This window comes from Eriocheir sinensis, unplaced genomic scaffold (assembly GCF_024679095.1).
Source record: "Eriocheir sinensis breed Jianghai 21 unplaced genomic scaffold, ASM2467909v1 Scaffold148, whole genome shotgun sequence".
NCBI classification, from domain to species: Eukaryota; Metazoa; Arthropoda; class Malacostraca; order Decapoda; family Varunidae; genus Eriocheir; species Eriocheir sinensis.
Window position 1 is genome coordinate 258,043 of NW_026110828.1, and position 21,958 is coordinate 280,000.

The 21,958-nt window shown below is 43.1% G+C and overlaps 1 protein-coding gene across 1 annotated transcript in view; it reads right to left on the bottom strand.

Annotated features, from left to right (window-relative positions):
- Positions 1-21,958, bottom strand: part of LOC126990187 (uncharacterized protein DDB_G0288805-like) — a 140,766-nt gene that overhangs the window by 20,958 nt on the left and 97,850 nt on the right. The window contains exon 5 of the mRNA XM_050848736.1: positions 2,517-2,645. Within this exon, the coding sequence (XP_050704693.1) occupies positions 2,517-2,645 (129 nt within the window). The remainder of the gene's footprint in view (positions 1-2,516; positions 2,646-21,958) is intronic.

The window sequence follows — 21,958 nt, forward strand, 5'->3', positions numbered from 1 at the left end:
AGACGAAGTTGTTTTTGCAAATTTCCTCAACCACGTGACGAGAAAACCACCTTATGTACCATCTCCAGGACCCTCAAAACCCACCCTAACACCCCCGTCCCTAAGGCTCAGAATCGTCCCCCGCCTCGGCCTCCGCTTAGCGTCTTGGTGCGGGGCTGTTCCTGCTAATTAGTATAACATATTATTAGTAGTCAATGGTATTGATTAAGCAAATGGGGCGATAGTCGCGTTCGTTAGGTGGAGCGCTAATTTAGACGCGTTGTTCTGAGCTCGTTATGTTACCTACTCTGGCGGAGATGGGGGAGGGGGGGGGGTGATAAGGGGAGGAAGGGAGGAGGAGGGAGAGGGAGGAATGAGGGGTAGGACATGTAAGGATGGGGAGAGGAGGGAATGGGATGGGTTAGGTTGAGATGGGAAGGGAGAGGGGAGAGGAGGGAAGGGGAGGGTTGATATGTAGGGCGTTAGTGAGTTGGGGAGAGGCAGAGTAAGGATGGAAAGAGGAGGGAATGGGATGGGTTAGGTTGAGATGGGAAGGGAGGAATAGGGGAGAAGGGGTGATGGGAAAAGCGGGGAGAGGAAGGAAGGGGAGGAATGAAGTGTAGAGCATTAGAGCTGGGGAGACAGTGTAAGGATGGGAAGTGAAGGGACTCGACTGGGTTAGGTTGAGATGGAGAGGGGAGGAAGGGGGGAGAAGGGGTGATGGGAAAAGCGGGGAGAGGAAGGAAGGGGAGGAATGGAGTGTAGAGAATTAGAGCAGGGGAGAGACAGTGTAAGGATGGGAAGTGAAGGGACTCGACTGGGTTAGGTTGAGATGGGGAGGGGAGGAAGGGGGGAGAAGGGGTGATGGGAAAAGGGGAGAGGAAGAAGGGGAGGAATTAAGTGAAGGGCGTTAGAGTTGGGGAGATACTGGGTCAGGTTGGGTAATGATGGGAAGGGGAGACTTGAAGGGGAGAAGGGGAGAGAGAATATGGGTGAAGTGTAGTGAAGGGAAGGAAGGAAGGAAGGAAGGAAAGGAAAGGAAGGAAAGAAGGAAGGAAGGAAGGAAAGGAAGGAAGGAAGGAAGGAAAGAAGGAAGAAAGGAAAGGAAGGAAGGAAGGAAGGAAGGAAGGAAGGAAAGGAAAGGAAGGAAGGAAGGAAGGAAAGAAAATAACAATATGGCAGAGATGGGAGTGAAGGAAGACGATAAAATTGAAAGAATAAATAACAAAAACGAAAGGGAAAGAGGAAAGAAGGAAGGAAGGAAGGAAGGAAAGAAAGAAAAAAACAATATGGCAGAGATGGGAGTGAAGGAAGAGGACAAGATGGAAAAAAATAAATAATAAAAAAAGAAAAGAAAAAGGGAAAGGAAGGAGGGAAGGAGGGAAGGAAAGAAACGAAGGAAAAAACTAACATCTCAAACAAGTGTACAAGGAAGCAAATCACAAAAAAACAACAACACCAAACAAACGAACAACAACAAGCGCAACAACAACCACAGCAGCAACATCAACAACACCACGCAACGCCTCTTCGAAAAACAATAAAACAATAAAACTGAGAAAAACAACAACAAAAAAAAACTTTACACAAACTTCCCTTTAGAAAAAAAAAAAAAACGAAAAAGCATTGGCAACATTTTAACCAATAAAACACCATTTTTAGAGGAGGAGGAGGAGGAGGAGGAGGAGGAGGAGGGGGAGGAGGAGGAGGGGGAGAGGAGGAGAGGAGGAGGAGGAAGGAATCTCTAATGGAGGGAACTATAAACACTATTTTTAGGAGGGAAAGAGGGGAGGAGGAGGAGGAGGAAGGGAGGAGGAGGAAGGGGGGAAGAGGGGAGGTAAAGGGTGATAAAGGGAGGGATTTTAGGGTGAGGGACACACACAGAACATCCCTTTGTTACGTACATACATACATACATACATACATACATACATACAAATACATACGTCACCTATCTCTCATTTTTTTCTTATTTTTTTTTCACTCGACAATTATAATCAAAACCAGCATTCAATAATAGGTCTCCTTGTATCTTCTTTTAATCTCTGTATCCGTGAAGGAGTAAAGGGAGAAGATAGGAAATGGGGTAAGAGAAAAGGGAGAAGGGAAGGGACTGAAGAGGAGGGGTGGTAGAGGAGAGAAGGGATGTGAAGGGAGGATAGAGTGGAGGAAGGAAAGGCTTGGCAGAGGGGAGGAGAGGGGAGAGTGGAAGAGAAGAGCAGATGGAAAGAGGAAAATGGAGAATGAAATGGAAGAGAACAGAACTGAGGAAGGAAAAGGATGGAAGAGGGAAAGAAGTAGGAATGGAAGGATAGAGAGGGGAAGCTTTGACATAGGGAAAAGGAAGGTAGAAGAGGGGAAGACAGGGAAAAGGAAGGGAAGGGAAGCACACACAGCATAAGCCCACAGCGCAGCCCATCACCAGGTAGCTCAGCCCAATCCAAGCCTCAGGTAGGGACAAGACAGGCCGCCCGGGGTACAGCTCAGGTATACGCTACAGGACCCAACACACCCGGGAACACCTGGCCGAGACGAACCTTGTGTGGGGGTGGCTCGCGGGTCCGTTAGTGGCGTCCAGGTGGGGCCAGGTGGCGCGGTGGGGGTCGAACGGGGGCCAGGAGGTATGTGGGTGAACGGAGGGTCTGAGCCACGCCTCCTCAACATGACTAAGGTGTGAAAGAGACGCGACGAGGAAATGATGAATAAATAGGATACAGGGAGAGTTAGGGGTTGGGTCTACGTTTCCTTATGCTATGTGAGGAAATGGGGAAGGGAAAAAAGTTGGATAGATAAACAGAAATGATTTTAAGGGACATTACTAAAGGAAATGGTGGATAACTCTAAAAAAATAGGATATAGGGAGAGTTAGGGATTAGGTCTACATGTTTCCTTATGCTATGTGAGGAAATGGGGAAGGGAAAAAAGTTGGATAGATAAACAGAAATGATTTTAAGGGACATTACTAAAGGAAATGGTGGATAACTCTAAAAAAAAATAGGATATAGGGAGAGTTAGGGATTAGGTCTACATGTTTCCTTATGCTATGTGAAAAAAATGGGGAAGGAAAAAAAAACATGGATAGATGAACATAAATGGTTTTAAGAGACATTACTGAAGGAAATGGTGGATAACTAGGATATAGGGAGAGTTAGGGGTTGGTTCTACATGGTTCCTTATGCTATGTGAAGAAAAGGGGAAGGGAAAAAAAGTTGGATAGATAAACATAAATGATTTTAAGGGATATTACTAAAGGAAATGGTGGATAACTAAAAAAAAAAAAAAAAAAAATAGGATATGGGGAGAGTTAGGGGTTGGGTCTACGTTTTCTTATGCTATGTGAAGAAAAGGGGAAGGGAAAAAACATATATAGATGAACAGAAATGATTTTGAGGGACAGTACTTAAGGAAATGGTAACTAGAACAGGACTTTTTTTTTTTTTTACAGCAGAGTGGTCAAGGGCATAAAAAAAAAGAAAACAAATGTGAAAAAAAGCCCGCTACTCACTGCTCCAAAAAAAGAGTTACAGGAGTTAGAGGGATGGTATAAATTTAAGTCTACATGAAGAAAAATTATAGGTATGGTATAAATTTAAGTCTACATGAAGAAATGGTGAAGGAAACAACAAAAACAGCAATGATTATGAGAGAAGCAACGAAAGGAAATTGTAGATAAAATAGGAAAACTTACTGATATGGAGATGGTATAAATTTAAGTCTACGTGGAGAAATTGGAAGTAAACAAGAACAGCAATGATTATGACAAGCAACGAAAGGAAATGGGAAACAAAATAGGAAATAGGAAATAGGGAGAGTATAGGTTTGGGTCTACATGTCTTCCTTAATGTTAGGGGAAGACAGGGTGAGGAAAACAAGATGAAGAGGAGAGTATTAAGATGTGTGATTGCTCTTGAATGTGTTAACTCGTTCTTACAATAGTTCTTTTTATGGGATGCTACAGAGGAGGATGCTGAGTGAGAGAAAAAGCCGCTCCGATGATGTGATGAAAAATGTGATGAGATATTAGATTTCTCGTATACTTTGCATTGCGTAGATTTCTGTGATTGAAAAAAAAAAAAAAAAAAAAAAAAAAAAAAACTTAGAAAAGACTAAATACAGAAAATAAATGACAATACTACGAACAATAACAGAAAGAAGGAAGAAATTAGGGGACAGTATAAAGGAAGGGGAAAAAACTTGAAGCAACTACGCGTAAATTTCTGTGACTGAAAAAAAAAAAAATACTTGGAAAAAACTCCGTACAGAAAGAAAAATGACAATACATAGAACAATAACAGAAAGAAGGAAGAAATTGAGGGGACACTATAAAGAAAGAAAGGGGGAAAATAAATGAAAGCAACTACAAAAAAGAAATGAAATATATAGTAACCAAGTACCGTGAACAGTGCCCAGACAAACTCATATAAGGACAAGGACAAAACACTTCCAAAAACTTGCGATCATAAGAAAATAAATAAAATAAAATAAATAAATAAATAAATAAAAAGGGCTGAATTTTTACCATGTTTATAAATGCGTTTGTGCTGTAAGATCCCTCCTCCTCCTCCTCCTCCTCACCCCTTCCCCCAGTCCCCAAAACACACACACACACACACACACACACACACACACACACACACACACACACACACACACACACACACACACACACACACGAAAAAAAAATACAAAGAAAATAATAAAACAAGACAAACCAGACAGACACAAACCCAACTCGTCGCTATTAAACCGTCACTCCCAAGACACACAAAAAAAAGACAAAAAAACACAAAAAAATACGTCGAAGGATTTTTCAGTGATTATCGATGTGTCTACGCGGTCGTTAACGTCGCGGGGACACAGGTAATTTGCAGGTGTGGGCGTGGCCGCTTACCTGCACACCCACGCCGCTCACCTGGGCTGGGGAAGGGGGTGTCTGTCCGGGAATAGGCGTTTAGCGGCGATAAGGCGATGGAAAACCTTGTCCGGCGAACGTTAACACAGGGGGGGTGGGGTGGAGGAGGAGGAGGAGGAGGAGGAGGAGGAGGAGGAGGAGGGGGAGGACAGGATGAGAAGAAGAGGAAAAATGCTAAAAATGAGATAAGATATGAAAGAAGAGGAGAAAAGGGGGAAGGAGGAGGAGGAGGAGGACAGGAGGAGAAGAAAAGGAGAGATACTAGAAGGGAAGGAAGAAATGAAAGGAATCGGAGAAAGAAAAGAAGGAGGAGGAGGAAGAGAAGGAAGGAAGGATAATTTAGAGACAAGGAAATGCCAAAATGAAAGACAAGAAAATAAGAATAAGATAAGAAAGGAGAGGAAAAGGAGAAGATCGATAAGATATGATAAAGATGACATAGAGAGAAAGGGAGGGAGACTAAAACGAAGGACATAACAAAATAACGAAAGGGAAAGAAAATGTGAGAAAAGAGAAACGAAGGAGGAGGATAATGGAGAGAGAATGGGAATGAGACTAGAATGAAGGAAATGAGAAAAGGGAGAATAAAAAGGAGACAAACGGATAAAATAGAAGATATAAAAGAGGAAAAACGAGAAAAGGAAGAAGGAAATGGAAGGAAAAGAGGAGAATGGACAGAGAGGATAAAGAGGGGAATATAGATAATCAAGAGGAGGAGGAGGAAGAGGAGAGATAAGCAGGAGGAAGGGAGATAAGGAGGGAGAAGGATGTGGAGGATGTGGAGAGGAAGAGATAACAGAAGGAAGACTAGGGAAAGACAGGAGAGGGAAAGCAAGAAGCAAAAAAGGAGGAGGAAAAAAGAGGAAGAGGAGGAGGAGGAGGAGGAGGAGGAGGTAAAAAGTCCCTCTCCTTCTGCCTCTCTTCCTCCATCTCTCCTTCCCCCTTTCTGGCAAACACGAGGCGATTGGAGGAGAAAGGGAAGAAGGGAAAAAGAATAAAGGAGAGAGAGAGAGAGAGAGAGAGAGAGAGAGAGAGAGAGAGAGAGAGAGAGAGAGAGAGAGAGAGAGAGAGAGAGAGAGAGAGAGAGAGAGAGAGAGAGAGAGAGAGAGAGAGAGAGAGAGAGAGAGAGAGAGAGAGAGAGAGAGAGAGAGAGAGGACAAAAAAATAAGTTTCACGGTTAAGTGGAGCTGATAAAGGAGGAGGAGGAGGAGGAAGGAGGGATGGAAGGAAGGAAGGAAGGAAGGAGGGAGATAGATAGATAGATAGATAGATAGATCGATAGACAGAGAGGGAGAGAGAGAGAGAGAAACATGAAAACAACCTAAACAAAAAATAAATAAGAAAAAAATGAAAAAAAATATATAAAAAGTAATGAAAAAAAAGTGAATATGGTTGAAGAATTATCCCCCCTCTCTCTCTCTCTCATTATGTGCCCCTCCCCTTGTCTGTCCGCCTATCTATCTTCTTTTATCTTCCTCCTTTGTTAGTGTAAATATGTTTCTGTCTCTAATTCATCCCCTGTCTGCCTTTCTCTTTATTCACAGCCCGTCTCTCTCCCTCTCTGTCTATCTCTCTGTCTGTCTGTCTGTAACGGTGAGGCTGTGTGTGTGTGGATGTGTGTGTCTGTGTGGTTCCAAGTCTACCGCTCTCTGTGTGTTTCTCTGTTTGTCTAGCTATAAAATGTGTGTCTGTCTGTCTGTCTGTCTGTGTTTCTGTGTTTTCCTGTGTCCGTGTTTGTCTGTCTAATTAATTCCACTGTCTGTCTGTCTGTGTTTCCCATCTGTTCGTCTGTGTGGTTCCAAGTCTACCTTTCTCTGTGTGTTTGTCTGTTTGTTTGTCCCTCTAGCTATAAAATGTGTCTGTCTGTCTGTCTGTGTGAGTTTCTGTGTTTGTCTGTTTGATTAATTCCCCTGTCTGTCTGTTAGTCTGTTTCCCATCTCCCGTTTTCCTTTTAGTTAACTCCTCCTCTCTCACTCCTCCACCCATCCATCCATCCAGAGAGAGAGAGAGAGAGAGAGAGAGAGAGAGAGCGGTACGTTTCATCAGCTTGCTCGGTCTGGTCTTGTGTATAATTTGACCGCTAGATGGATTTATTTGCCCTGCCCCCCCCCCCCCTCTCTCTCTCTCCCTCTCTTGTAGTAAGTCGGGCAAGCCATTCCCAGCAAAGTCATACGGAGCTATTGTGTGTGTGTGTCTGTGTGTGTGTGTGTGTGTGTGTGTGTGTGTGTGTGTGTGTGTGTGTGTGTGTGTGTTAATTATATAATGTGTTTTTTCTATTATTTTCCTGTTTTTTTATGATTCATCTTTTAATTTCTCGTTTTATTCGTGTTTTTGAGTGTCAGAGAGAGAGAGAGAGAGAGAGAGAGAGAGAGAGAGAGAGAGAGAGAGAGAGAGAGAGAGAGAGAGAGAGAGAGAGAGAGAGAGAGAGAGAGAGGTAGTATTACTTAATGATTCTACGAACGCCTATAAGTTTAACAAGACTTTACACGCCGATACCTGTGAATGGCCCTGCTCACCTCACCTCACCTGGCCTGGCTAAGGGGGGAGTGGGGGGGGGGTTGAAGGGGGGTCCGATCGAGGGTGTAGCTGCTCCGCGTTATTTGATGCCGGAGTGAAAGAAAACGGGAGCCAGCGATCGTTGGGGCCGATGAAGCGCGAAGGTTTTTTTTTTCAGATTTCTCATTATTCAGTTTTCCTTAGTTTTTTTTTTTCATTCTCTCTTCTTTATTTTTATTTTTTCTCCTTCCTTTTCTTCTTGTCTTTCTCACACTCCTCATTTTTGTATAAGTGTTTCTCCGGGCGGGGTTGCGTGAATTTGAAGTTTTTTTTGTTATTACCGTTTCATGATATAAGACAGATTGATGGAGAAAATAAATGAAAAATAGATAACTAAATAAAACAAATATAAAATGCAAACACTCATATATCAACAAAGACGTACAAAAAATCACACACTCTGAGGCAGAATTTCGTTTGAGTTTTTTTTTTTGTGGTGATGGACAAAAAAAAGGACATAAATTAAAACAAAATAAATAAAGATAAATAAATGCTACACGCTAATTCTACATTCATTTCTCCTGTTTTCCTCCTTTTTTGTCGATTTTCTTTTCTTAATATTTTTCCATTTGTTATTCTTTTATTTCTTGATTTTTTCTTTATTTGTCTTCTTACTTAATCCCCTTTTTATGGACGGTCTCTGCCTCAGGTCAACTCCTACGTTACTTTATTTTTCCTTTTATAATCCTCTTTCGTTGTCCAATTTTTTATCATATTTTCTGAATCATTTATGTCTGTTAGCAACTGTTTTCCATTCCTTCTTAATTTCTACTTCGTGTTTTTTTTTCTATGCTTTGAATCACCTTCGAATTTTACCTTTGCTATTTTCATTCTTAATTTCTTTCTTTCTTTCATCGTTTACTTGTTCTTTATTTTCCTTTCCTCGTACGATTTTTCTTTGCTGCTATTTTTTATCTAAAGTGAAGTCTTTTTTTAATTTCCCTCAATTTTCTTATTTTCTTCCTTTTTCTGGGCATTTACTCTTCAGTCACCATCAAATGTTACCTCTATTTTCTTTTCCTTATAATTATGATTCTTCTGCGTTCTCATATTTTCTCTTATTGTTCTCTGTTTCGAGGTTTTCTCTTTGTGTTTTAATTCTCTTGCTTTCTTCCTTTTATGGTCCGTCTCCGCCTCAAGTCACCTTCTCAATTTACCTCCTTTTTTGTTTTCCTTTTATGATCCTCCTTCGCTGTCCACTTCCTTCGCCCTAAAGAGGTTTGGATGCTCTTAAGTCCTCAGGTCATTGTCTTGGGAGCTGTCTTCATCATCCCCTTCTTTACCTTGCACGTTCCTCCTCCTCCTCCTCCTCCTCCTCCTCCTCCTCTCTGTCACTCAAAGGAAGACACCTGTACCCTCTTTTGTTTCACCTGCCTCATTGTCCACCTCCTCCACCTTCTCTCTCTCTCTCTCTCTCTCTCTCTCTCTCTTTGCTTCTTCCTACCCCCCGTCTCTCCTCCTCCTCCTCCTCCTCCTCCTCCTTCTCCTCTAATTTAATCCCCTTCCTCCATCCTTTTTTATTTTATTTTTCTCTCTTCTGCTTTCTCCATTTTCTTCACCTCACCTTGTATTGCCTCGTTTTGCCTTCTCTCTCTCTCTCTCTCTCTCTCTCTCTTTCACATTTCTCTATCTCCGTATTCTTCATTCTCTTGTTTTTTTTTGGTTTTCTGTTCCCTTTCATTCTTCTCTCCTTTCGCTTAGTTTCGTTTTCCTTTGTTATCTCTCCTCCGCATTCTGACCTATCTCTCCCCCTCTTCTCTCCACTAATCGCTTCTTCTATCCCCCTCTTTATCCATCTCTCCATTACCCATTTCCCTTTCCATTACCTATTATCATCTTGCCTTCTACAAACATTTCCATTATCATTTCCTTTTCTCAAATTTGTCTTTATTTCCTTTATTTTCACGTCATCTTTGCAGCCTCATTCTTCATTACCCATCCTTCTTCTTCTTCTTCTTCCTCCTCCTGCTTCTCCTCAAACTCACCGCCTGTCCCTCTCTTCATTACAAATCCCTCCTTCACTCTCACGTTCCTTGCTTCTCTCCTCCTCCCAGCGCCTCCTTCTCCCCCACCTCCCCCTCTCTGTCACTCCGCCTGTCCAGTGCCCGGCAGATCTTTGTCTTCCAGCCGTCGTGTTATCAGCGGGCAAGACACAGAAGTGGCCCCAAAATAAAGGCCTCGTGAAGCTAAAGACAACAGTGGACTACTTTGCACTGACCCCCGTTTTCTTTACCTTTTTTTTTTTTTAGGGGGGTGACTTTTAAACATGACGCGCAAAACCCGGATCTAGTTCAACACACACACACACACACACACACACACACACACACACACACACACACGGGGAAAGAAGATCACACTGCTGGGTATTTTTAAAAGCATCGCAACAGCCAACGAGAACCGGCAATGTACCTTTTTCTTCACAGGTAAGGTCTTAATGCATTCTTGATTAGCTTGAGAATATACAGGTGGGCTTGGAAAGGTGATGAAAGGGAGGGTGATGAAGATGGAACAGCTGGAGGAGAAAGGGAGACAAGTGATTAAATAAAGGGAAAAAAAGAGAAACGAGAGGGAAGATACAGTGAAGGGAGGGAAGACAAGGAGGAACAGATGCGAGAATTATAATGGAAGGGAAAAAAAAAAGAGGAGAGAGAGAGAAATAATGTGATAAAAGGAGTGAAGGAAATGTATAAAGGAAAACGTACCGTGACAGCAAATAAGGAGAGAGAGAGAGAGAGAGAGAGAGAGAGAGAGAGAGAGAGAGAGAGAGAGAGAGAGAGAGAGAGAGAGAGAGAGAGAGAGAGAGAGAGAGAGAGAAGAACCCAACTACCTAACACTTTCATTATTATTATTATCACACACACACACACACACACACACACACACACACACACACACACACACACACACACACACAGCTATCAAAAAGCAGGAGAGAGGGTGGCAGTTGTAAATCTCCTCACATCCCAAAAGAGAGAGAGAGAGAGAGAGAGAGAGAGAGAGAGAGAGAGAGAGAGAGAGAGAGAGAGAGAGAGAGAGAGAGAGAGAGAGAGAGAGAGAGAGAGAGAGAGAGAGAGAGAGAGAGAGAGAGAGAGAGAGAGCGGGTGGTGACAAGATCTAATCAACATACACTATCAAGGTGAGGAGCCATGTAACACCCTAAACCTGGCAGCGGGCAGGTATATAAAGTGTGAGAGAGAGAGAGAAAGAAAAAGAAAAGAAAAGAAAAGAAATACAGGGAAACAAAGACACACACACCCATATACATACATACATACATACATACATACATACATACACAGAATCACATAGACAGACACAGAAAACACATACACACACATATCCATACACATACATACATTCATAAATACACACAGATAAAATGAATAAGATAGATAAATAGATAGATAGATAGAAACATAGACAAAGACAGACGTAAAAACATAAATAAAGACAAAAACAGATAAAGAAATAAAGAAAAAAAGTGACAAAAAGGATGAAAAAATAAAAATAGGGATGAGAGAGAGAGAGAGAGAGAGAGAGAGAGAGAGAGAGAGAGAGAGAGAGAGAGAGAGAGAGAGAGAGAGAGAGAGAGAGAGAGAGAGAGAGAGAGAGAGAGATTTACATAGATAGATTTACATAGAAAATCAGACCACACAGACCCCATGGTCCAGACTTGGTGGTCTGTCCTTAAACCTAAGTGATTTTACATTAATCAGAAGACTCCAAAACGTTGCATTTCTACTCTAGTTGACATTAAGTTGAAGGAAGTGACGGTCGAGCTTATTTTTGAAGGAGTCAATCGTGTTACACTGGACCACTGACGGTGGAAGCTTATTCCATTCTCGCACTACAACGTTGGTGAAGAAAAATTTGGTGCAGTCTGAATTTACTTGTCTACATCTGAGTTTTACGCCATTGTTCCTCGTGCGCAAAGTGTCATCGATCATAAACAATGTTGATCTGTCTACATTCGTGAAACCATTAAGTATTTTAAAACATTCGATCAGTTTTCCTCGGAGGCGACGTTTCTCAAGAGAGAACATGTTAAGGGTAGAAAGCCTTTCTTCGTAGGATTTGTTGCGCAAGGAAGGGATCATTTTCGTTGCCCGACGCTGAACACCTTCTAATTTAGCAATATCCTTTGCATGGTGGGGAGACCAAAACTGTACCGCATATTCCAAGTGGGGTCTGACTAAACTGTTGTAGAGCGAGTATTACATCTTTATTCTTGAATACAAAGTTTCTTTAATGAAGCCCAACATTCTGTTCGCTTTATTTGCTGCATCGGTGCATTGCTGTGAGAATTTGAGGTTTGACGCGATTTTGACCCCCAAGTCTTTGACGCATTGAACGCTTTTGAGTTTAACGCCGCGCATTTCGTATTCGAACTTCTTATTCCTCGTTCCAACTTGAAGGACCTGGCACTTGTCTACGTTAAAGGCATCTCCCATCTATCCGACCAAGTTGAAATTTTGTGCAAATCCTCTTGGAGGCTTTGCCTGTCTTCGTCAGTGAGAACCGAGTTGCCAATCTTTGTGTCGTCTGCAAATTTACTAATGCGGTTATTGAGTCCAACATCCACGTCGTTGATGTAAATAATGAAGAGCACTGGGCCAAGGACCGAGCCCTGAGGGACGCCACTAGTGACAGGCGCCCACTCTGAGTTAAATCCGTCAATCACTACTCTTTGTTGTCTGTTGCTCAACCAATTCGCGATCCATTGGTTTACTTGACCGTCAATACCTATTTGCTTTAATTTTTTAAAGTAATTTATGATGCGGGACTTTATCAAACGCTTTCTGGAAATCAAGATAGACTACGTCCAGTGATTTGGTTACGTCATAAACAGAGAAGAGGTCGTTATAAAAGGTTAATAGGTTTGATAGGCAGGATCTTTTGTTTCGGAAGCCATGTTGTGAGTCCCCAATCAATGAGTGGCTTTCAAGGTAATTCACAATTTTGTCTCTAATTATGCCCTCAAGTAGCTTACCTACAACCGAAGTTAGACTAATGGGCCTGTAATTACCTGGTACTTTTTTGTCTCCTTTCTTGAAAATCGGTGTCACGTTAGCCTTTTTCCAATCTGAAGGTACGATGCCTTGTCGCAAGGACATATTGAATACGGTTGTGAGGGAGGAGAGTATTTCGCTCTTTGTTTCTTTCAGCAGAGTTGGATATACTTTGTCAGGTCCAGGACTTTTATTTGGTTTAAGTGAATGGAGAGCTTTAAGGACTTCATCGGTTGTTATTTCAAAATTAGGCAATGCATGCTCGAGATTTACAATAGTACTGGTGTTGGTGGTAGCGAGAGGAAGACTGTTAGTATTAAACACCGAGGAAAAGTAATTGTTTAAGAGGTTTGCAATGTGTTGGCTGTCAGTCACTAGTGCACCGTCGCTGCTTGTTAAAGGTCCAATACCACTTTTGATCGCCTTTCTGTTGTTTATGTAACTAAAGAAAGATTTCGGATTATTTTTACAGTTGGCTGCAATATTTTCTTCGTATCTACGCTTTGCCTGACCTACTAGTCTTTTTACTCGTCGCCTGGCATCATTATAAAGTCTAATGTTTTCGGGCGTGCTTTGTTCTTTCTTTAACCTGTAAAACAATTTTCTCTCATTGACTGATTGTTTAATTTCGCTATTAAACCACGGTGGAGAGAGAGAGAGAGAGAGAGAGAGAGAGAGAGAGAGAGAGAGAGAGAGAGAGAGAGAGAGAGAGAGAGAGAGAGAGAGAGAGAGATGAAAAAGCTCTCCCCAAATTAATTCGTCGAAACCTCTTCAACTCTTCACGATAACCGGACGAACATTACGAAAAGAAGACAAAAAAAGGAGGAAAATAAAGAAAAGAAGAAAAAAGAGAAAACGGGAACTCTACATAAAAGGAAAACTGGGAAATAGAAGTAAAAAGAAAAAGATAGAGAATGAAAAGGGAAAAGAGGAAAGTAACAGAAAACATCATCAGAAATATAAAAGGAAAGGATGGACTAAAGAAAAAAATAACAATAAAAACAACACCATCACCACCACCACCACCACCATCATCACCACCACTACCACCATCACCACCACCACCACCACCACCACCACCACCACCACCAAACCTTTCAACGATGAGGAAGGGAAAATTAACGAAGCGAAAATACCACCACCACCACAACCACCACCACCACCCTCACCACCACCACCACCACCACCAAGAGCCCTCAAGAATAATACAAAAGAAGGACAAAAAAAAAGGAACATTAATAAATAACAGAAACGGACAAAAAAAAAGGAAGAAAAAAAAAGCAGCTCGTTCAGGGTCCATCACCGACGATACATCAAGAAGACCAACAAACACGATAGCCGCGATAGCCTCCTCCTCCTCCTCCTCCTCCTCCTCCTCAAAGCATTGGCGCAAGAAAGAGAAGAGGAAGAAGTACCAGTAACCAGAGGCGGAGGATATGGAAGGAAGAGGAGGAGGAAGAAGCTGAATCGTCGGTGGAGGAAGAGAAGGGAAAAGAAGAAGAGGAGGAGGAGGAAGAAGCAGGGTCGGAGGAGAAGAAGCTGAATCGTCGGCGGAGGAAGAGAAGGGAAAAGAAGAAGAGGAGGAGGAGGAAGAAGCAGAGGTGGAGGAGGAGAAGAAGTAGAGTCGTCGGTGGAGGAAGAGAAGGGAAAAGAGGAGGAGGAGGAGGAAGAAGCAGAATCGGAGGAGAAGGAAGAAGCAGAATCGTTGGTGGAGGAAGAGAAGGAAAAAGAAGAGGAGGAAGAGGAGGAGGAAGAAGCAGGGTCGGAGGAGGAGAAGAAGCTGGGTCGTCGGCGGAGGAAGAGAAGGAAAAAGAAGAGGAGGAGGAGGAGGAGGAGGAGGATCGGGCCACGAAGACTCAGAAGGAGAAATACAAATACAAAGTGATTTTCCGCTCACGGGCCATCAAGTTCCCTTTACACGGGCGAGGGAACGCGGAGGGACGCCCACGCATAGCTGACACGGGGGGGGGCCGCGAAGGATACCCGGGGGCCGTTCGTATCCTATTTAGGACTCTATGGCTGTGGGAGGGTGGGGAGAGGAGGAAGGGGGGGGAGAATGGGGCTGGTGGTGTAATGGTCTGAGTGTGTGTGTGTGTGTGTGTGTGTGTGTGTGTGTGTGTGTGTGTGTGTGTGTGTGTGTGTGTGTGTGTTTAGTGGTGATTCCCGTGTCTTTTTTTTTTAGGGTGAGCAAAGGGGGGAGGGGGAGGGAGGGGCGGTTGTCTGTGTGTGTGTGTGTGTGTGTGTGTGTGTGTGTGTTTACAGATGGCGTGATGAGCGGGCTACTGTGTGCGTGTGTGTGTGTGTGTGTGTGTGTGTGTGTACCTGCTCCGTGGGCGTGGTGGCGTCTCCTACCTGTCGGGCGCCGTTCACCTGGACACCCAAATTCGCAGGTAGGACCCATTTCGCTCCCGGTAAGGCCGCGGACGAGGTAGCGGCTTCGAGTCCACAAGAACCCGAACGAAAACAAAACAAAAGACAAGCGAATCGTAGTGAGGAAAAAAAAAAGAAAAATAAATCTTCTAATTGTGTTGACCCACCAAACATGATACGGGCACTCACGGAGGTACAATGCAGATCTTTTTTCTTTTTACCCTCCCTCTGCTCCCTCTCTTTCTCTCCCCGTCTCTCTCCCTCTCCCATCTTCTCCCCTCTCCCTTCTTCTCCCTCATCACATTCCTCAAACACGCCACAGTCAACACTTTGCGCAGATTTCACCCCAGGTACAAACGCTCACCTGAGATTCACCTGATATTGAACTTAACTTCGAGTACACTTTTATACCTTCGCCGCCTCGCCGCCAACCACCAGCGAGACGCACAAGACTCACCGCCCCATTACCCTCACCTGCGACTCTGGGCCTTACCTGTGTGTGTACCTTAAGCCCAGAAGTCACGGGTGTCTAATGACCGCGAATGAAGGTAAACAGTGTCAATTAGAACAAAAGGTAGTGACGGGGCAAACAGATTCAGTATTTACGCTTACTCTTAAAAACACAGGACGAGTGATCCGCCAGAAGCCATGACGGTGAGGGAGAGAGAGAGAGAGAGAGGGAGGGAGAGGGAGGGAAAAGGTGGGCGGTGAAGGATGAAAGGTGTGGGTGAGGAGGAAAGGGGAGGGAAGGGGAGGGAAGGGGAGGAATGATGGGTAAGACAAGGGAAGGGAGGGGAAGGGAGGGGTCAGGGTGAATGATGAAGGGAGGACTGTGAAGGAGGTTGAAGGGAGAAGGGTGAGAATGAAGGATGAAGGGAGGGAGGGAGGGAGAGGGAGGGAGGAAGAATGAGAGCAAGAAGAGGGAGGAGGAGGAGGAGGAGGAGGAGGAGGAGGTGATATGTGTGGTGTAGATGGCGTAACAATACACACACACATACACACACACACACACACACACACACACACACACACACACACACACACACACACACACACACGGCTCCCTTTCAGCACGGTAATCTAACTTGCCATTACAACGATTAGAAGAGAAGGGAGATATCAAAACAAAAACAACAAAGTCTCTCTCTCTCTCTCTCTCTCTCTCTCTCTCTCTCTCTCTCTCTCTCTCTCTCTTTCTGCCCACAATAATGTCCGTATAAGCAATTTCTACACCGTCTGCTTTTTTTTCCCTTTTTTTTTGTCCTGGTCCCCCCTAAGAAAAGAAAGAAAATGGACTCCTTGGTTGCGTCCATCTCTCCGGTAAAGATCAAGAAAAAAGAAAGAAAGAAGGAAAGAAAGAAAAATCACCGGGAAAATAGATGAAAAAAAAACAGGAACGAGGAAAAAAGTTCAAGAAATGGAAAATGTTTTAGAATTACAAGTTTTTTTTTTTTAAAGATAATGTTGGGAGGCTTTCGGAAATTTGTTTACTTGTTTTAATCTTTTGTACTATGTTAAATAATGAGAAAAAAGGAAAATAGAAACAGACAGACAAATAGGGAGAGAGAAAGACAGAGATAAAAAAGGAAAGACACGAAGCAAAAAACAGGAAATTTAAAGGCAAATAAATTAAGAAAGATCAGACACAGAGAAAGATAAAGAAACATAGGAAAGAAAAACAAGAAATCAGGAGGCAAAGAAAATAAATATCTGAAGAAAACTAAGAAAAAGGACCAAAAGAATGAAACCCCAAAAAATATAAACAAACAAAACAAAAAGAAACTGAGAAAGACAAGCGAATAAAATAATTACAGAAAAAAAAAGAAAAAAAAAGAAATAAAGAAAAATAAACGGAGAAAACACACCCAAAAGAGAAAAAGAGAAGAGGAGAAAAAGAGAAAAAGAAGAAAAAGAGAAAAAAAATAAAGAAAAATAAACGAAGAAAACACAAAAAAGGAAAATAAGCGAGACAAGAAAAAACAAAAAAGCATCAGACTAAGAAACACCGAAAACAAACAAACAAAACACAAAAATATAAACGCCAGAAGTATAGACGCCAGAACCCCAAACAGAGACGATAAGCAACTCGGCGACAACAAAATAGAGTCGTTAAGTGTTATTTTAAGACTTCTGATCCTCTTCTGGGCTACTGGATCCTCTTAACACGCGCCCTGGACCCTTTTATCCCTCATTGATTTCCAATTAACAATTCTTTCCCCGCGGGCAAAAAATAGAAGGAGACGGAGGGGAGGAAAGGGAAAAAAAGGGGAAAAAGGGAAAGAGAGAGAGAGGGAAAGGGAGAGGGAGAGACCACTGTGTAAGGAAGGAGAGTGTGGTGTTTGTTTGTTTGTTTGTTTGTTGGTGTATGTGTTCAGTGTTCGAATATAGTTAATGAATAGTGAGTGTGTTTGTGTGTTTGTGTGTTTGTGTTCAGTGTTCGGATAAAATAATGAATAGTGAACATTGATAGTGAAGAGGGCGTGTGTTTGTTAGTGTGTTTGTGTGTTTGTGTTTAGTGTTCGAATTTGATAATGAATAGTGGAAATTGATATTGAAGAGAGCGTGAGTGTGTTTGTGTGTTTGTGTTCAGTGTTCGAATGTGATATTGAATAGTGAACATTGATAGTGAAGAGAGCATGTGTTTGTTAGTGTGTTTGTGTTTATGATAATGAATAGTGAGCATTGATAGTGAAGATAGCATGTGTTTGTTAGTGTGTTTGTGTGTTTGTGTTCCATCAATCTCTTATTAATGTCTCTCTATCAACGAGCAATCTATTTAAATGTTTGTTTGTCCTTCAGTTTTCAGCAGTGACGCTCAATGAATTAATCTGTCCATTTTTCTAACTCTTTATCTATCTTCCTATTTATCTATCAATCACCGCTATATTTGGTCTATCTATCTATCTGTCAATCCCTATCTATCTATGTCTATGTCGATCAATAAATCTGTCTGTCTATTTCATCTTTAACCAGTTACTATTTATCTATCTCTTTATCTATTTTGGTCTATTTTTATCTATATCTATTTCTTTCTTATATTTCTCTTGTTCTGTCTATCTAGCAATCAATATCTATCTTCTGTATACTCATAAACGATAAATCTGAATGTCTATCCTCAAGCATCTATCTCTATCTATTTCTATTTGTCTATTTTTATCTATCTCTATCTATTTCTTTCTTATATTTCTCTTGTTCTGTCTATCTAACAATTAATATCTATCTTCAGTATACTCATAAACGATAAATCAGACTATCTATCCTCAACTACCCATCAGTAAATATCAATCTATCTTTCTGTCTATCTGCGCATCAGTCTATCGGCCAATATATGTCGTTCGGTCCATCGTCGACAAACACAAGACCAGAAAAATCACCGCCGAGCATTTTTCAGCATTTTTCGTCATTGGTCACGATTAGGCGGCACCAATATTAGAATGTATATCCCCTCCCTCTCCTCCTCCTCTTCCTCTTCTTTCTCCTCTCGTCCCGTCTCTCCTTCCTCCCTTTCCTCCTCTTTATGCACCCGTTTCTCATTTCCTCTCCTCCTTTTTTCTCCAGTCTTTCTTTCTAACTCCCTTACTCCCCTCTCTTCCTCTTCCTCTCTTCCTCTCCCTTCCCTCTTCGCACGCTTCTTCCTCTTTTCCTCTTTCCTTTTTCCCTCATACATCACTTTTCCTTCTTTCCGTTTCCCTCCCTTCATCTCTCCCTTTCTTCCTCTTATTCAAACTCTCCTTCCTACTCTTCCTTCCTCGTTTTGCTTTCTCCCTTTTCTCTGCTGCCTCATCTCCCTCCTGTCTTTTTACCTCCCTTCCTCTCCCTTTTCCACCACTCACTCACTCCTCTCGTTTTCTCCCCTTCAATTTCTCCTTCCCCTTTTCCACTCTCCCTTTTCTCCTCCGCCTCACCCTCCCTCCTGCCTTTCTTTCCACCTCCCTTCCTCTCCCTCTCCCTCAGTCTCCCTCGGGCTCAACAGAAGCAATATATTCATAATAAGTTAAGGACAACGAGCCTAAAGGTTGTTATAATGAAAATAACTTCCCTTAAAATGATTACCACCACCACCACCACTACTACTACTACTACTACTACTACTATTAAGGTTAAAATCACGTCATATTATAATCCTTCCTCGACCTTAATTGCTAATATCTGGAGGTCACAAAATTATTAGCAACCGAACCGAACATGTCCAGCAGGCGAGAGCGAGAGAGAGAGAGAGAGAGAGAGAGAGAGAGAGAGAGAGAGAGAGAGAGAGAGAGAGAGAGAGAGAGAGAGAGGGCAAAAAAAAAATAAGCCGTGCCCTTCGTTCTAAAATTTATATTATGTCCTCGGGCGATCTGAAGTCATTGAAGTTATGAGAGAGATATTGGTTATGAACAAGTAAATAAAAAGATGGACAAAGGCTAGTCTCTCTCCCTCTCCCTCTCCCTCCCTCTCTCTCTCTCTCTCCCTCCCTCTTTTTCCGTATTAGTGAGAGTCGCCTTTTTATATTCGTCGTTGCTGCCCAGATTAATAATTTCCGAGCGAGTAAAACGAGCTTCTAATCGCATCCTTATTGTGTGTGTGTGTGTGTGTGTGTGTGTGTGTGTGTGTGTGTGTGTGTTTTAATGGTCCTCTTTACTTTATCTAAGTTATGCATGCCACTATGTTTTATTGCACACACACACACACACACACACACACACAGTCACACAGATTAAAATTATGTGCAAGCAATCTGACATTTCTCTCTCTCTGGCAGCAAATTCCACGAAAAAAGAAAGAAAAAAAAAAGATAAAACGAGAAAAAAAGTTTACAATCTTTCTTGGCCGACGAGAGAGAGAGAGAGAGAGAGAGAGAGAGAGAGAGAGAGAGAGAGAGAGAGAGAGAGAGAGAGAGAGAGAGAGAGAGAGAGAGAGAGAGAGAGAGAGAGAGAGAGAGAGAGAGAGAGAGAGAGAGAGAGAGGCGCCCCTTCCTATTCACCGCTCTTTCAAACAAACAAACAAAAAACAAACTACAAATTGATTGGTTAACACGGGAAGCAGGTCGAGTAGAACAGGAGATAAGACGGGAGGAGGAGGAGGAGGAGGAGGAGGAGGAGGAGAGAAAATGATGACATGTCTCCTCCTTTCATCCTCCTCTCTTGCTCTCTATCTCTTATTCCACACAACTGACCTCTCTCTCTCTCTCTCTCTCTCTCTCTCTCTCGACGGAATCTTGCCTAAAACTGATGGAAAGAGGGAGAAAGAGAAAAGGAAGGAAAAAAATAACAGAATAATGAAGGAAAAACGAGAGGGAAAGAAAATTGATGAAAAGAGGAAGAAAGAAAAAGGAAAACAAAGTGAGAGGAAAACAAAAAAAGAAAGAGAGGAAAGGAAATTGATGCGAAGAGGAAAAAGGACAATGAAAGCGAAGTAAAGAGAAAAAAGAGAAAAAAAGAAAGAAAAAGAGAAAGGAAATAAGTAAAGAGGAGAGAGAGAGAGAGAGAGAGAGAGAGAGAGAGAGAGAGAGAGAGAGAGAGAGAGAGAGAGAGAGAGAGAGAGAGAGAGAGAGAGAGAATAAAGAGAAGCAAGAAAGAAAGAGAAAGAAAGAAAATATGACTCAAAACAAACAATTAGAACCACAAACTCAGACTGAACTAAATATGACGAGAAACAGAGAGAGAAAGAGGGAGAGTCAGAGTCGAAGTTAGAGGAGGAGGAGGAGGAGGAGGAGGAGCGGTTGGAGAGTTATCGGTCCGCGGAACTCCCTGAGCATTAGTGGGCTGAATGGTTCCTTTGATTGAGCCGCGTGGATCAGCTCCCTCCAGCAACTCGTTAAATAAGGTCCTCTTGTTTCCCTCCGCCAGAGTTTTCGACCCGCAGGAAAGGATTATCAGAAGTGTATCGGGGCGTATCGGCGGCTATCGGCAGGGACACGGGAGGAGGAGGGGGGAGAGGCTAAGGAGGAAGAGGGTGAGGTTTTGGAAGGTTGGTGGCTGAAGAGAAAGGGAGGGAGAAGGTAGGGTGACTGAGCCTTTGATGATGTTGAAAAGGGTGTGTACTTCAGGGTGGCAAAGTTAAGGGAGAAAAGCTGGGGAGAAGGGGAGAAACCGAAGGGGAGTTAGTGTGAATGGTAGGTTGGGAAGATGAGAGTTAGAAGAAAAAGGAGGAAGTTAAGGAAAGATTTGATAATGTTGAAAAGGGTGTGTACTTCAGGGTGGCAAAGTTAAGGGAGAAAAGCTGGGGAGAAGGGGAGAAACCGAAGGGGAGTTAGTGTGAATGGGAGGAAGGTTGGGGAGATGATAGTTAGAAGAAAAAGGAGAAAGTTAAGGAAAGAAGCTGGGGAGATAAAAAGGAGGCTGGGAGAAAAGATGCTGGGGAGAGGAGGGAAAGAAGGATCAGGTAGACAGTGGGGAGACTAACACAAAGAGTAGAAAGGGAGAGGGGGAGGAAGAGAGGGGAGCTTGATAGATCCTCTCCCTGGTCGCTGTTTTGGGGGAGAGAAGGTGTTTTGTTTATATTTAGTTGGGCGGGGAGCTGAGTGGTGGGAGGGAAGGAGGAGAGAGGGAGGGGAGAGGAGTGTGTGAGGGATGGGAGAAGAGAGGTGTGTGTGGGAGAGAAATGGTGTGTGTGTGTGTGTGTGTGGGGGGGGAGGAAAGGTGTTAAGGTATGTATGGGGAGGAGGAGGAGGAGGAGGAAGGAGGAGGAGGAAGAAGAGGAATTATATGTTTATGTGAGGCCTTTGTATTAACTCTTCTCCCCTTCTCCCCATCTCCCCTTCCCTCTCTCTCTTCCTGTCCCTCCTTCTCTCCCTCTCCTCTTCCCTTCCCTGCTCTCATCCATGTACTATTCCCTTCCCTTACCCCCTCCCTTTTCCTATCTCTCCTTCCCAAACCTTTCCTCTACCCATCCCTTCACTCCCCCTCCCTTTTCCTCTCTCTCCTTCCCATTCCTTTCCTCTCACCTTCCCTTCCCTTCCCCCTTTCTTTTCCTCTCTCTCCTTCCCATTCCTTTCCTCTCCCCTTCCCTTCACTCCCCCCACACTTTTCCTCGCTCCTTCCCAGCCCGGTCCCACCACAACCCCGTCCCGTTTCCTCTCACTCCAGCCCATCCCTTTCCCTTCAGTTCCCTCTCCCTTTTCCTCTCTCTCCTTCCCATACCTTTCCTC